The sequence below is a fragment of the Bacillus rossius genome, chromosome 1, assembly GCF_032445375.1.
Source record: "Bacillus rossius redtenbacheri isolate Brsri chromosome 1, Brsri_v3, whole genome shotgun sequence".
Lineage (NCBI taxonomy): Eukaryota > Metazoa > Arthropoda > Insecta > Phasmatodea > Bacillidae > Bacillus > Bacillus rossius.
This window is the reverse complement of record NC_086330.1, coordinates 328,050,168-328,064,539: the sequence shown is the minus strand read 5'-3', so window position 1 is coordinate 328,064,539 and position 14,372 is coordinate 328,050,168. Positions and strand designations below refer to the sequence as shown.

The 14,372-nt window shown below is 39.6% G+C and overlaps 1 protein-coding gene across 1 annotated transcript in view; it reads left to right on the top strand.

The window, feature by feature from the left end:
- LOC134528054 (dynein axonemal heavy chain 1-like) overlaps nucleotides 1-13,499 on the top strand; it is a 257,114-nt gene extending 243,615 nt beyond the window's left edge. The window contains exons 38-41 of the mRNA XM_063361270.1: nucleotides 403-629; nucleotides 2,902-3,083; nucleotides 12,473-12,602; nucleotides 13,224-13,499. Of these exons, the coding sequence (XP_063217340.1) occupies nucleotides 403-629; nucleotides 2,902-3,083; nucleotides 12,473-12,602; nucleotides 13,224-13,441 (757 nt within the window). The 3' untranslated portion in view covers nucleotides 13,442-13,499. The remainder of the gene's footprint in view (nucleotides 1-402; nucleotides 630-2,901; nucleotides 3,084-12,472; nucleotides 12,603-13,223) is intronic.
- Nucleotides 13,500-14,372: the final 873 nt, after the last annotated feature.

Sequence of the window (14,372 nt, the reverse complement as noted above, 5' to 3'; positions counted from 1 at the left end):
ATTTATTTTTCCTCTTTTTAGTTTTATTCAGAGACCAGGGTTGGAACAGCTGATCATTTAAATTGTTTAATTTCCGATGCATTGTTCGATACGTCAGAAACAGCCAGAATCTGAAAGCTCGGGCTCAGAGAAATTAAGTATTTTGGATTATTTGTGCCAAACCAAAGTTGTAATGCGTATGTATAGGCAGCATTTAAAAAAAGTAATATAGAAACTATAGGTATAGTGGAGGTCAGCAATTTTTTGGTCTTACATCAAGCAGAATATAAATGTTTATGATTTATCTTATAATTTTTTACATGCTAGGCATGCGATTTAGTTCAGTTGTGCTTGTGGTGACTGGGGACACGGAACACAATGGAGCCAACAGATTGATTCCTGGGTGTCTGCTTCGGTGCGCAGGTACCCGGTGATGTACGAGGAGTCCCTCAACACTGTGCTGGTCCAGGAGATCATACGCTACAACAGGCTCCTCGTGGTGATCCACGAGAGCATCGCCAGGATGATGAGCGCCCTCAAGGGCCTGGTGGTCATGTCCGAGCAGCTGGAGAACATGTCGCTCAGCATCTTCAACAACGCCGTGCCCCACTTGTGGGAGGTGCTTGCCTACCCTTCGCTCAAGCCTCTCGGTACGTTCATGAGAAACCCTGTCATTCTACCGAGACAGATACGGGTTTTGGTTCCACGCTTCCTGTGTCTCTGTAAGGCAAGTGTTCAATTGCTGTTAAATCGACGTTTGTTGAAATACTTGAGGACTTATTTCACTATTTTACATGGTGAATTTTATACTCCTTCTCTAATTTTATTTTTAAATGTACAGTTCTTTTTCAATTAGTATGACAAATGAGTAAAAATGTGACAAATTTTTCCTCATTATTACATGATAAACTTTTGTGGCTCAAAGATGAATCTGTTAATTACTGATCGCCCATAGTTGTATCAAAGGCATCTAAGTACATGTAATGCAGCAGACGTTATCATGAAGTAAGTGTTTCGATTTCTTCCACCGTTCTCCATAGACTGCAGCTTGACATTATCTGCCTGTTCTAATTTTTATAATCATTACATCAATATTGTCAGTCTGTTTTTTTTATGTCAGTTCCATATTGTGTCAAACGTGTCGTTGTTTCTCATTTGTGATGAGAAAATGGAAAGTAATTGATACTTGCAAAGGTATGATTTAATTTTATCCACAAAAGATTTTTGTAACTGTGCAATCTTTTATTCAGCACAACCAGGTATAGTGGTCTGAATGCGACAGCGGCCAAACAGCATCTGAATGTAGCGGTGACGGAAATCGAGAGGGTATTTAAAACTTTGTATTAAAAAACTTACGTCAACAAGGTGTTTGTACAGTTACATTATCATCCACAACTTGCACCACTGTAGTTGTGGTTTGTGGTTCCAGGTGTTGTAACAGCTCACCTTGTATCGCCCAAAATAACATACTTTAGCCGAGATCTCGCATTTTTTTATAACCCCCTACAACAGTCACTGGAATGAGATGAACATATATTTTTAGTTTCCAAAAAGGCAGTACGTAGAAGCACACAGATATGCTGCAAAGAACTCCAGGAGCAAGCCATCTATTTTTTATCTGCCAACAACAATTTCAGATGATTTTACGCACACATCTTGCGGTCTTAGCTAGTCTGCACCCAATGCAACTCCCGCCCCTAACGAGCCTCTTCACAGAAGGCAATGATATTGTTCTGAGATGGCAATCCAACTCGATGAGCGGCAAGTAGTACAAAAAAAAAATAGATCAGGAGAAGAATTGTACTCTAGCCTGGCACACTCAACATCTGATACTAAAGATGGAGCTCTCTGCAAATAAATTTTAACATTTAAATTTGGTGTCTCCTGCCAAATAATTTTTGTAATTTAAATGTTTGCCTCACAGTTATATATTACCAGTACTATAGACTCAAAGACATGCTTTATAAGCTTATGTACTTTATATATTTCGTTATTCTTTAACTTATGTGACAACGCTGTGGCTAAGGTCTCTGCCTGCCTACTCAAAGGTACTTGCATCCCTCGGTTCGGGCTTGAGTCACCCCAATTGTAATTTTAATATAAATAGAAACAGGGCTCCTGACATCTAATACACCCTCCTCGAACCTGATGAATCATCCGTAATATCATCAGCAGACAAATTTATGCCAAGAATGACATATGCTAATCGCCACATTTTATTTAAAGAGCAACAACTATTCCCATGTTTAGCATCACCGCATTATGGGTACATCATCAGGCCCTCTCGTTCCGCCTACTCACATTTTGGAGGAAAGCGATTATAGAGGGATAACACTCAACTCCCAGTGCTTATATAATTAGGGATCTTCAAAGCCTAAAAAAAGATCTAAAGACGCAATTCCAGTTTCCTCATAACATTCCGAGAAATAGACACAGAGAAGTATTTTTTATGCAACAGGTGAATGTGTTGGTTTAGATAACAATGGAAATGTAAACAATATGACTTCAGGTAATTATGCTAATGATTCTAAGCCAGAGAAGAAAGATGAATCACCTCAATAATCACATGAGAAAGGACAGTATTAAGTAATGTGTAGAAGTAGTGGCGTAATTAACACGGAAATTTACACTCTACACTTCAGGTGATTGTGTTTTTAAACCAGGGAATAAAGTGGTCTCACCTCAAAGATTAAAATGTAAACAAATGCAAATGTATGAGGCTGGCAGTAATGAAGTTGTAATTGTTCTTTGATCTTGGTCTTATGTGGTTAAAAAATAAAAATGCATTGAAAAAAAAATTAACCCTGTGTTCCTGTGGCCCTACTGAATGAACTAGCACATCTGAAATGGCTGGGTGGCATTTCTGGCTTTACTGAATGTAATGAGCTTTGAATAACAGTAAATGTGTGTTTTCACTTGCAGGTGCTTGGGTGAAGGACTTGCAGAAAAGAGTGAACTTCATACAGAAATGGATAGATGAGGGTGTTCCTCCAGCATTTTGGATTTCTGGGTTTTATTTTCCCCAGGCCTTCCTGACTGGCACCTTGCAAAACTTTGCTCGCAAGCATGTTTTGTCCATAGACACCATAGATTTCTCATTTAAGGTAAACTCTATCTTAATAAATAATTTTTAGTATTATTGTGGCAGATACAGTTAACTCTCTTTTATCTGGGTCCGGATTACCATTCTATATTTTTTAACCGCCCTGTTACCATCTCCCATAGGCCCTTCAGACGTCCGGCGAGTCACGTGACTGACTGGCATTCGCCTGGAGGAAGGGAAACCGAGAAAAAAACTGAATTATCTTGAGCAGCGTTTAGATAACTTTCTATTATCGGTAAAGAATTGATTTATTAAAATGCTTATTTTATATTCCTCCAGCCTAGTACGTGTTCCTCTATGTGCTGGGTTTATGGAAGGTCAACAAAAGAATAAAGAATAGCTTGCCGCTGAGGGGTAGAAAAATTAAATACAAAAAGGTGGGAGAGGATTGGGTGTCTGTCGCCCCCAGCGGAGGGAGAAAGACAGCATGTCAAAACAGTGCCGCATTGTTTTCGTCCCATTAAACTGAGAAAGATTACATTAAAACTTCACTCGTGCTCAGAAATCTACTGAAGACAAATTAATGATGCGACCCAAACCCTATGGTGCTCGTTACCGTGAAATGGATTATCTGTGTTTTATACAGGATTTCAATTATCCGGGCATTGCTAGGTCCTAAATAACACGAATAATCGCAAGTTTACTGTACTTGGAAAATTGTTAATTAAAATTTTATACTAAGGAATTTCTTCTATATTTACTTTAATACAGTACGTTTTATGTAGAATGTGCAAAATGTACAATTCTTAAATATAAACTGACTAGACCCGTCGGTGCACCCACGGCTCGCACAGGCCATTGTGTCCCATTGTAGTTCCTTTTGGAGCTTTTGTGGGAGTGCGCAATTCGAGAGAATGCTATGTGGTGCAAGATGGGGCAACCTCATGAATGGTTGCTACCATTGCAGGTTCAATAGTCGCCACGCGCGACTATCGATCAGGTCAGTGTGTTTTAATATGTTTAAATAATAACAGATGCATTATAAGACGCTTTCTGTTTATATGTAAATCATAAATTAATTAATCAAATGTATCAGTGTGTGAATATGTTCTCAAACATGGCCTAGTTGGACTATAGCACTCCATACACTTTTGCACGCGAAGACAACCACTAGTGTCCGATCACTATTAAGGGTTACGCTCAATTGCATCTCACCCTGCGTACTTCAGAGGTCTCTACTTTGTTCATCACTGACGAAGTTACAGTACTTCTCGTTTTCTTAATCTTTTTAAATCGGCTCCGATTGGCTTGGCTCTAACGAACTGGTCGCATCACTAATTCATCTAGCATACACTGGGAGGCGTTTCAGATTTTCTACGCTTTGCTTTGTTTGTATCTGACCACAAAGTGATTTACGGGCTTCAGGTTGTATGCACTTAGCTGCAAGGCACTCTGGGTAAGCCCACACTGTACCATCCTTAGGCCAAACGTGCAGCCAGACTTTATCATGATTCATTCACCCAGGACTTCTAATGTGTCCACATTTTGTAGGAGCTTCAGAGACTCTTCACCCGGGAATCACACCAGCAGTGGTATTAATTTCCGCACCTCCAAGCTACCAGACATTCCGCGTATACTGTTCTTTGTATTAGTTATTTAGTGTATTAGAGATTTGTATTAGTGCAGTGACACGTGGCTGACTAGTAGCATTGTGTAACTGTGATGATGTTTGTAATGGTACCACGGCAGGCGTTGCTACCCGTTACCTATTACTCCTTGTATTTAAAACCAGGGCGTGCGTCACGTCACCACCAGTCTTTACGGACCGCGTAACGACCGCTGTGCCGCCAGCATCCACCGTTAATTAACCGCTACTTCATTAGCCGCGAGCAAGTGATTCACAGTGTTGTACACAAACATGTGCTTGATGAAACTAAGATTTTCCATTTTTTTATTACTCAGAATATTATTCCAGGAATTAATAATAGGGCGCCAGAGGTAATCAATAATTAACAACAAAATAACACAATAAGACTTATTTTATTGTTTTAATTATAATGAGAAACCTCGAGTCATGGAAATAATAACCAAACAAACAAATATTAAATAAAGTCTATGGGATTTCGTAGATAACCTGACTCTTGAATAAAATACAAAATAAATAAAGTTCCTGAAATTGTTCACTGAGTAAAAGTTTTGGGGTTTTGCTCCGGCTTGCTCGAGCATGAAACGCCTAACCAAAAGACTTCTGGACTTGTGTACATATAGTTTGTGCCAATGTGAGTAAATTTGCTGTTAATCGCCGAAAGTCAATGTTCTACTAATTTTATGATAATCCAAAGTTTATATAATTATAGTTCGCGTATGTTGACGGTAAAATTTACGCCAATTTTAATTTATAGCGATGATGCAGACCATACCTTAACTATAGATGCTTAATGTCGTTCGTAAAATACTTCGTCGCTCACGTGAATTGAATGCGATTATTCTGCATTCAATTACAGGGCGTCAATTAACATTGCCCAGTATTTTGACGTAATTTCCAGATCAATAACGCCGAAATTAGCATCGCCACGAACGAAATATTCCCAGAGGGAATACACTACCACACGCACTAAATGGCGTCATTTTCCACTCTTTTTCTTCTCTCTTGCCGAAATTAAATTGTTAATTGAAAAGGGCCAATCACGGCCGCGACACGTTAGCGTCCTTTTTAATGAAGCCAATGAAATGTCAATATCAATCAAGCATAGGCTCGTTAAAGCTGTTCCGAACGCCGCGCGATTATTTATTTTAGCAGTTGTCATGACGACACAGCACGAGATGCGCGCGCCGCCATGCGTGGAACAAAACAAAACACTGCCGAAAGTATCGGGAAGCGGTATTAACCTCGAACGTAAAACAATAATAAACAGTTTCAGTTAGTCTGATAATACCGTAGTATTACAGTGCCGCTCCCGATATAAATTTATATTTCACTGTCCAAAAAGTTAAATTCAATTTAGATCGTTAAAACAAATAACTGGAACTGGTTACTTCACAAGTTGGCAACATTGCGATGAAAGTTGAAAAACGTTATTCTCTTGTCAACCGACACTACTCTTCGTAGGCTGGACAGTCGCACTGTTGTTTGTAAACATGATCTGTCTACATGTTGTGGAATATCAGTTACCTGATTAGGCGAAGCAAGGATGTAGAAGAAGGCTCACCAATCTCCATACATGGTAAGTGACAGCTGAGCAGAGAGGTCTACTGCGGTGTAAACCACAGTGCTGGGATGGCGGTTCAGCCAACAATACACTGTTGTAGGCGATCGACGTCGTGAAGACTGCTGGACCAGTGTGCTGTTCATCGATGATCGCATCACCTGATGTCACCAATGACATCACGATGGATGCTGTGGTGTCGTGCTGATGCGGACCCACCGGGTCTGCGGCGTGTTCGCTGGGGTCGTACCAACTGGTACGAGCTGCTGAGTCAAATGTCCAACACATGACTCTACATGTGCCTTGGACTACTGCTGCTGCTGCTGCTGCTGCTGCAGCTGCATCTACTGCTGCAGACGGTGTTGAAGGGGACCGCAACAAAACTCGTTCAGTTCGTCGGCAATCAGAAGACACACACACGTTAATCACACGTCCTATAACAGTTCTTATCACTCGCGCGATATGAATATACAGCGTCCTGTGATCGTGCCTCATGCTATCACTAACCCCTCTTCTTCTCTTAAATTAAATGACTCGAGATTCCTCAAACTCATAAAATTAATAATTCATAACAACTTAATAATAAATATAAACATTAATTGAACACATAATAACTCTGTTAAATAATAAGGTAATGCATAAATAAACAGTATTTGCAACAATAACATTGCATAGTGTTTTTCAATAACAACAACAGGTTATTGTTTACCTTTATTGTAGGTGATGAATAAATAAAATATATTTTATGGATGTTATCAACATAATATCTTCACCTAGTAAATAATTACATTCAATTTCTTAATTGAGATTTGTCAATAATATTGGGCTTTCAATAACATATTAGCATATTTAATATGCTTCTCACATATCATATGTGAATATTTTCCTTCATCACATGTTATACAATAGCTACACTTATTTACAAGAAGAGACATTATTTGCTTCTCAGCTATGAAATAATGACAATAACCTCAAGATAAATATTATTGATTGAGTGCTAGTGTATAGTGTTTATGTTTTTAAAGCTGTTCATTAAAGACAATCTTTAAAATTCTTTATCTTTCATTTCTTCTTTTCTCAATATAAAGTGGAGTGTTTTTACATCCTATTCATAAGAGTGTGGATGAAGTTGATATCCACTTATAGTTTCGGGTGTCCTGTGGGAACCCAATTAAAGTGCATTATTAACTACTATACGATGAAGAAGCATAGGTAGGGGCAAGGCAGTAGCCTGGATCAAACTGTAAGTACTCATACCAACAAGTGTGTTCATTTAGTAGGATATTAGTCAACTAATCTTTAGGCCATTAATTATATGTAGTATTTAGTTGTGTGTTGCATTAGTTATACATTGTAATATGTCACATAGTGTTTGTACACATCTTATGCCAAATATTATTTAAAACTCACGTGTATATCCATTGCTAATATGGTCGAACTCGACTAATAGGGTGATAATAACTGTGTCTCAACACAGTAACTGTACACACAGTACATAATATTTGGTATGTCTCTCTAGGACAATGTACCAAACCAACGCTCAGGCAACACATATGCTCCAAGCACAAATATCAGTTGGAATAAAATCATCAACTGACAAACACCCTAATTCTTCGAATATAAATTACCATATCGAAGCAATGAGGTACCTATACACCTGGATTACCTCTATCAACTCATGAGGATATATATATATTTAAATTTCCTTAGCAACATAAACAACACAATGGTTTTTTTAGCATAACACAAGTAATAATGGTACATATTTGGTGTTCTAATTCACCACAGGTGTTTTGTAAGGCCTAAGTTGACTTAAGTTGTAATTACCTACAATTTTTCCTGTATCAGGGTCCTGTAGAGTGTAGCAGTTACATTTCTCCACAGCTACTACTTTGTAGGGACCTGAGTACAATAAAAATAGTTTCTTCGCTAGATGAGCCCACTTGTTACTAGTTGGTGCTGTACGGCGTAGAACTAAGTCTCCTACAGTGAATTTACTGATCCTGGATGCTGGCTTCCTTTTCTTCCTAAGGTCGGCTTCTCTTGTTAATTTATCTCGTACCAGTTCTTCAATTTCTTCCTGAGTTGGCCTCTCCATGTCTTGTTCTGGTTTGTCGCATTCCGGTATTAATTTCGGTGGTAACACCTACAACCTTACTGAGCATAATTATTTTGATGCTCCTCAATTACAGCTTGAGAGTAGCTGCAATTTGCAGTCTGCTGAGGCTGCGTGACTGTGCAGTTGGGCGGGATCGGCTGCTGCCGAGCAAAATATCCTCGCTGCATGGGATACGATGTGGTTGGAGGATGGTTGAGTGTAGAGAAACTCGCTGGTGATTGATTCACATGAGCGGTGTCTGCTACAGGGGGATGCAACATATGCTGTTGCATATTGTTGGGCGGCTGACGGTTAGAGTAACTCCTGTACTCCCACCTGGGTGGCCTTCCATTTGGATCTTCAGGACGGTAATGCTTTCCCCACCACTGGTTTTGGTTGTGGGTGTAGGGTTTCTTCGGCTGGCGGTTTCCTTGATGTTGAGGTTGGAATTCCCTCCTGGTCTTCCACTTCCCTGTCCGGTACTGTTTCGCAGGCTGCCATGACGTGCAGTGGACGTTGGCCTTGCCGCCGTCGTTACCACGCTGCCAGGGTGTGTAGAGTGGTGCTGCCTTCTGATGTGCTGGCTTGAGGTCTTTCTCCACCTCACTATTGTTGTTCCTGGACAGCCGCTCCAGCCGGTCGAAAGCGAGGACCTGTTCGCGGAACTCTGTGATATTGTTGAAGCTACGCCCTGTCAAATGTACTTGGTACTTGATGGGTAGCTGGGAGGTCACCATCGCCATGAACTCAATATCACCCATCTCTGGTTCGAGGTAGCGCGTCCTCTCGAACATTTGAGACAAGTGTGTCTCCAGAGTTCTGTTCTTCTTGCTATCATACCGCTCGGTATGCAGACGTGCCCTCAGTGTTCCCTGTATTTTCACATTCCAAAACTGCTGTTTGAAATGGCTTTTGAATTCTTGGTAGGAAGTGATGGTACTTTGTAATACCTCCCACCAGTAATACGCATGGTCTCTCAGTGCAGTTGCCATGCATTTCAGGCGTTCAGTATCACTTAGCCTGAACATGTCAGCGTATTCCTCGAAACGTCGAAGGAATCTCATTGGATTCTCTCCTTCATGAGCAGAGAACCTAGGCATCGCCTCTGACCATTGGCGTGCCGGGTGGTGCATCACTGCAACTGGGTCCAATGTGGTGTGTGTGTTAGCTGGGTTGGAGTGTGTGATTGGGAGCTCAGGTTGCTCAACCTGCGGTGAATCACAGCTACTGAGGATTTCATTGGCATTGGTGTTCAGGGCTGGGGCCAATGCTACATGGTGACTGGAGGTTCGAGTAAGATTGTCTACCCTCAACTGCAATACCTTCTCTTGTAGCTTGCCTACCTGCTGCTCTATGTCCATCGAAAACTCTGTCTGCCTTTTTACTAATGTGTCCACCTGCTCCCTCATGTCTGTGGTATGATTGATTACTACATTTTCAATCATGGTCTGGCATGTAGATTGTATATTTTCCAGACTACAGCTGTTCTGAGCAGCTTGCTCAGCTAATTGATTTAACCTGTCATTCAGCTGGCTAGTCTGGGTAGTTAACTCTGCTGCTAACCTAGTTGTTGTACTGCTACATTGTTGTTGTATTAGCTGCAACTGTGTCTCCGTGTAGTTCTCGTGTTCTGCCAACCGTACAGAAATAGCAGACACACTACTCTTAACTTCACTCATTTCCTTTTGAAGAGTGTTATTAATAGACTCCTTAGTGTCCCTGAGACCTTCCTCCAGCCTAGCATTCTGTTCTTGTTGTTGTTTGTCTAATTGCTGTCGAAGATTCTCCTCCAACCTATCACTAGTGCCCTGGAGACTCTCCTCTAACTTAGCACTAGTGCCCTGGAGACTCTCCTCTAACTTAGCACTCTGTTTTTCTAAACTAGCTTGTTGTTGTTTGTGGTTAGCTTTCACCTCCTGCCACATGCTCTGCAGCATGATGAGCAAGCTAGCACTTGTTTCATTACTTATTGCAGCTGGCAATAAAGGCAAAGGTGTGTGTGGTGTGGTGGTAGCTTGGGGTTGTGTCACATCTACTCTAGCCGCTCCAGCATGTGTTACTGGGGTAACAAAATCTGTGTTAGGTACTTGGCTAGGTGATGTGGGAACAGACACATCTACAGAGTGTGTAGACTCCACACTGCTGTCCCTGGAGCTGTCCTGACTGACACGTCTACTCCTTCCCCTAGTTTCCATATTTACTGTTTTAATTTACCACACAAAACACAATACAAATATGCACACTATCGGCCCCACAGTTCGTGCGCCAGAAAAATGTGTTTCTAATCTTATTCCCTTCTGTACACAAACATGTGCTTGATGAAACTAAGATTTTCCATTTTTTATTACTCAGAATATTATTCCAGGAATTAATAATAGGGCGCCAGAGGTAATCAATAATTAACAACAAAATAACACAATAAGACTTATTTTATTGTTTTAATCATAATGAGAAACCTCGAGTCATGGAAATAATAACCAAACAAACAAATATTAAATAAAGTCTATGGGATTTCGTAGATAACCTGACTCTTGAATAAAATACAAAATAAATAAAGTTCCTGAAATTGTTCACTGAGTAAAAGTTTTGGGGTTTTGCTCCGGCTTGCTCGAGCATGAAACGCCTAACCAAAAGACTTCTGGACTTGTGTACATATAGTTTGTGCCAATGTGAGTAAATTTGCTGTTAATCGCCGAAAGTCAATGTTCTACTAATTTTATGATAATCCAAAGTTTATATAATTATAGTTCGCGTATGTTGACGGTAAAATTTACGCCAATTTTAATTTATAGCGATGATGCAGACCATACCTTAACTATAGATGCTTAATGTCGTTCGTAAAATACTTCGTCGCTCACGTGAATTGAATGCGATTATTCTGCATTCAATTACAGGGCGTCAATTAACATTGCCCAGTATTTTGACGTAATTTCCAGATCAATAACGCCGAAATTAGCATCGCCACGAACGAAATATTCCCAGAGGGAATACACTACCACACGCACTAAATGGCGTCATTTTCCACTCTTTTTCTTCTCTCTTGCCGAAATTAAATTGTTAATTGAAAAGGGCCAATCACGGCCGCGACACGTTAGCGTCCTTTTTAATGAAGCCAATGAAATGTCAATATCAATCAAGCATAGGCTCGTTAAAGCTGTTCCGAACGCCGCGCGATTATTTATTTTAGCAGTTGTCATGACGACACAGCACGAGATGCGCGCGCCGCCATGCGTGGAACAAAACAAAACACTGCCGAAAGTATCGGGAAGCGGTATTAACCTCGAACGTAAAACAATAATAAACAGTTTCAGTTAGTCTGATAATACCGTAGTATTACAGTGTGTCGGTACGAGCCTTGGCAAAACATACGAGAGAGTTCGTGTGCGGGAAAAGCGCTGTGTACGTAACAGCACTGTGTGCGTAATGAACAAAGTATTGGAAAATCGTCGTCCATTTCACGAGTAACATAGCATCCTGAGCGGCGTACAGCTCGGGGGGTGTTTGCCGATCCACCAACCTGCTGCCTCGAGCCACACGGCCAAGAACCAATCAGGGGAAGATTCTTGTGTACTAGCGCACGAAGCACCCTCTCTAGTGAGCGCTCTGGGCAGTCACTACCTGTGTCTCATCTCAGGCAGACAGGATGACGTCAAAACCATTCGATATATTAGCACATTTTACTCAAACCATCTATAACAATTACAATAGTCGTTTAGAGTTTTCTTACTTCTTAGCGGTTACCTTTCATCATAAATAAATTATTTTACGGCAGTATTAATTAAATATTAAGTAGTGTAATATATGATTACCGTTCAATACTTTTAATAGTAACTGTAGTTAACTTTACACATGAACATATACATTTGTTTAAATGTATGTTTCTTCGTTGATACCGATGAGAAAAATTTGTAATCAATTTTAAATCACTGGTCATACTGCAATTTAAAATTTATGAACTGAATTGCATAGTGAAATTTGGTTTAAATACCTAAAACTACACAGAATTATAAAACATTAATTTATTTTTCCACACTTGATAGAGTTACCGATCGTTAGAAGTTAAAAATAATCTAATTGCTTCGCTGTATTAATACATCTACCAAAGGACTGAGGAAACTAAGGCAAAGCTTATTTGTTGCTGTGCAGATTTTGGATCAACTTCCTACTGAGAGGCCTGAGGATGGCTGCTGCATTTATGGGTTGTACCTCGAAGGTTGTCGTTGGAGCGCTAGCCAACACATACTTGCTGAGTCGAGACTCAAAGAACTATATACAGGTAATATTTACACACATGCAATCAACGCTATTTCAGACATTACAAAAAGAAATACCTTCGCCTACATGAAACCCTCCGTCCAGTTTATTGTGATAAATTAAATATTATTTTTTTTTTCATATTTTGAACACTTTCTATTAATATTTGGTATTAAAATATTAATTTAAAAACCTGTAAATGAAATTATTTCTTAATGAAGGAAATTCTGTTCTTTGGAATCTCCAGTTCGTTAGACACAGTTCTGTAACATTGCTGAAACATTACAAACGTTTTAGTAAGACCATATTAACTCCAATGTACATATGACACAGCAGAGACAGATAACTAAGAATCAGAAAATGGAATAACGGAATAATCAACTTAAATTTTTTTGCACCGCTGGTCAAATAAATAAATATCTTTGACTCTAGAAGTAAACAATAAAAAACAATTATTTTAGACCATCCAGGAGCCACTGATTTTTTCAAAATAACGGGATATCAAGTTAGATTAGAAATTTTAAGGAAGTGAAGAAATACTGGGAAATAGAGGTGTGGGTATTCCCATTTGCTAGGCTAATGTCTAGTCATGGGAGAGTTTATCCCCAAAATGTACTGCTGGAATGTGTGGTGTTGTTGCTAGACATGGCGGCGATATTGCTAGTCCCAGTGCAGCACTACCAGAAACCAGTCACTGGGATATACGAGTGCCCTGTCTACAAGACCCTCACCCGGGCTGGTGTCCTGTCCACCACTGGCCACTCGACCAACTATGTGCTAGCCATAGAAATACCGAGTGATCAGCCCCAGAAGCACTGGATCAAGAGGGGTGTGGCCCTGATATGTGCACTTGATTACTAATGCTATTTGTCTTCTATGTATCTCAATTATTTAATAAAATAGATGCTGTTCGAGACAATATAGTGTATTCTATCATTCATGCAGGTTAAACTAAATTAAATATGCCTATTAATGCTTAATTAACACACATTATCAGTATTTGGGGGGCTACATCTCTGGCTCTAGTGAAAACGTGGCAGATGTCTCCAGGTGGAAGATGGTAGTTGACTTTTCGGCCCGGCGCTTGTAGGGATATCATTACAAAAGCTAATTATTCATGTCTTTAAAAATCTAAGTCAATTTATATTTTGATAATACCATTACTTTTAGAACATAAATATCTTTAAGGAACCGTTTTAAATTATCTTTTAATGTATAATACTGTTCATTTAACTCTTTATATATAGTTTTTTAAGAGGTAAACCAAAATTAAAATAAAATATGTTTTTCCGAAAGTCATATAAAACGGAGTTTTTCGTGTATCAAGGGACTTAATTAACAGTTTATATCATTTTAAAATAACACACAGATTTACTTCTAAAACAAAACGCGAAATTTAATTCAAAACCACAAACGTTCACCTAATATATTCTTAGTTTTAGCATGAGAAAAAATTTAAAAAATTAACTTAAGGTTATTTATAAGCCATTTAATAAAAACTGTTTTAATACATATTTTTATATGCAAATTACAACAGTTATGTAATGAAATTACTTGTTATCACGAGCAATTCATGAAATGATACGAGCAGAATAAGTTATAATGCTATCCTCTCAGCGAGGTTCTCATGATCCGTCGCCTACCTTCAGAGAGGCAGCACATCAGCCGGCTCCTGCCTCGCACACGGGTATCGCACAACACACACACACACACGCACCAGCCAATCAGCTCGAGTGACTCGCCTCACCAGGGTGAACCTCCGCGGGTGATTGGACGGTTCCTATCACGCGGA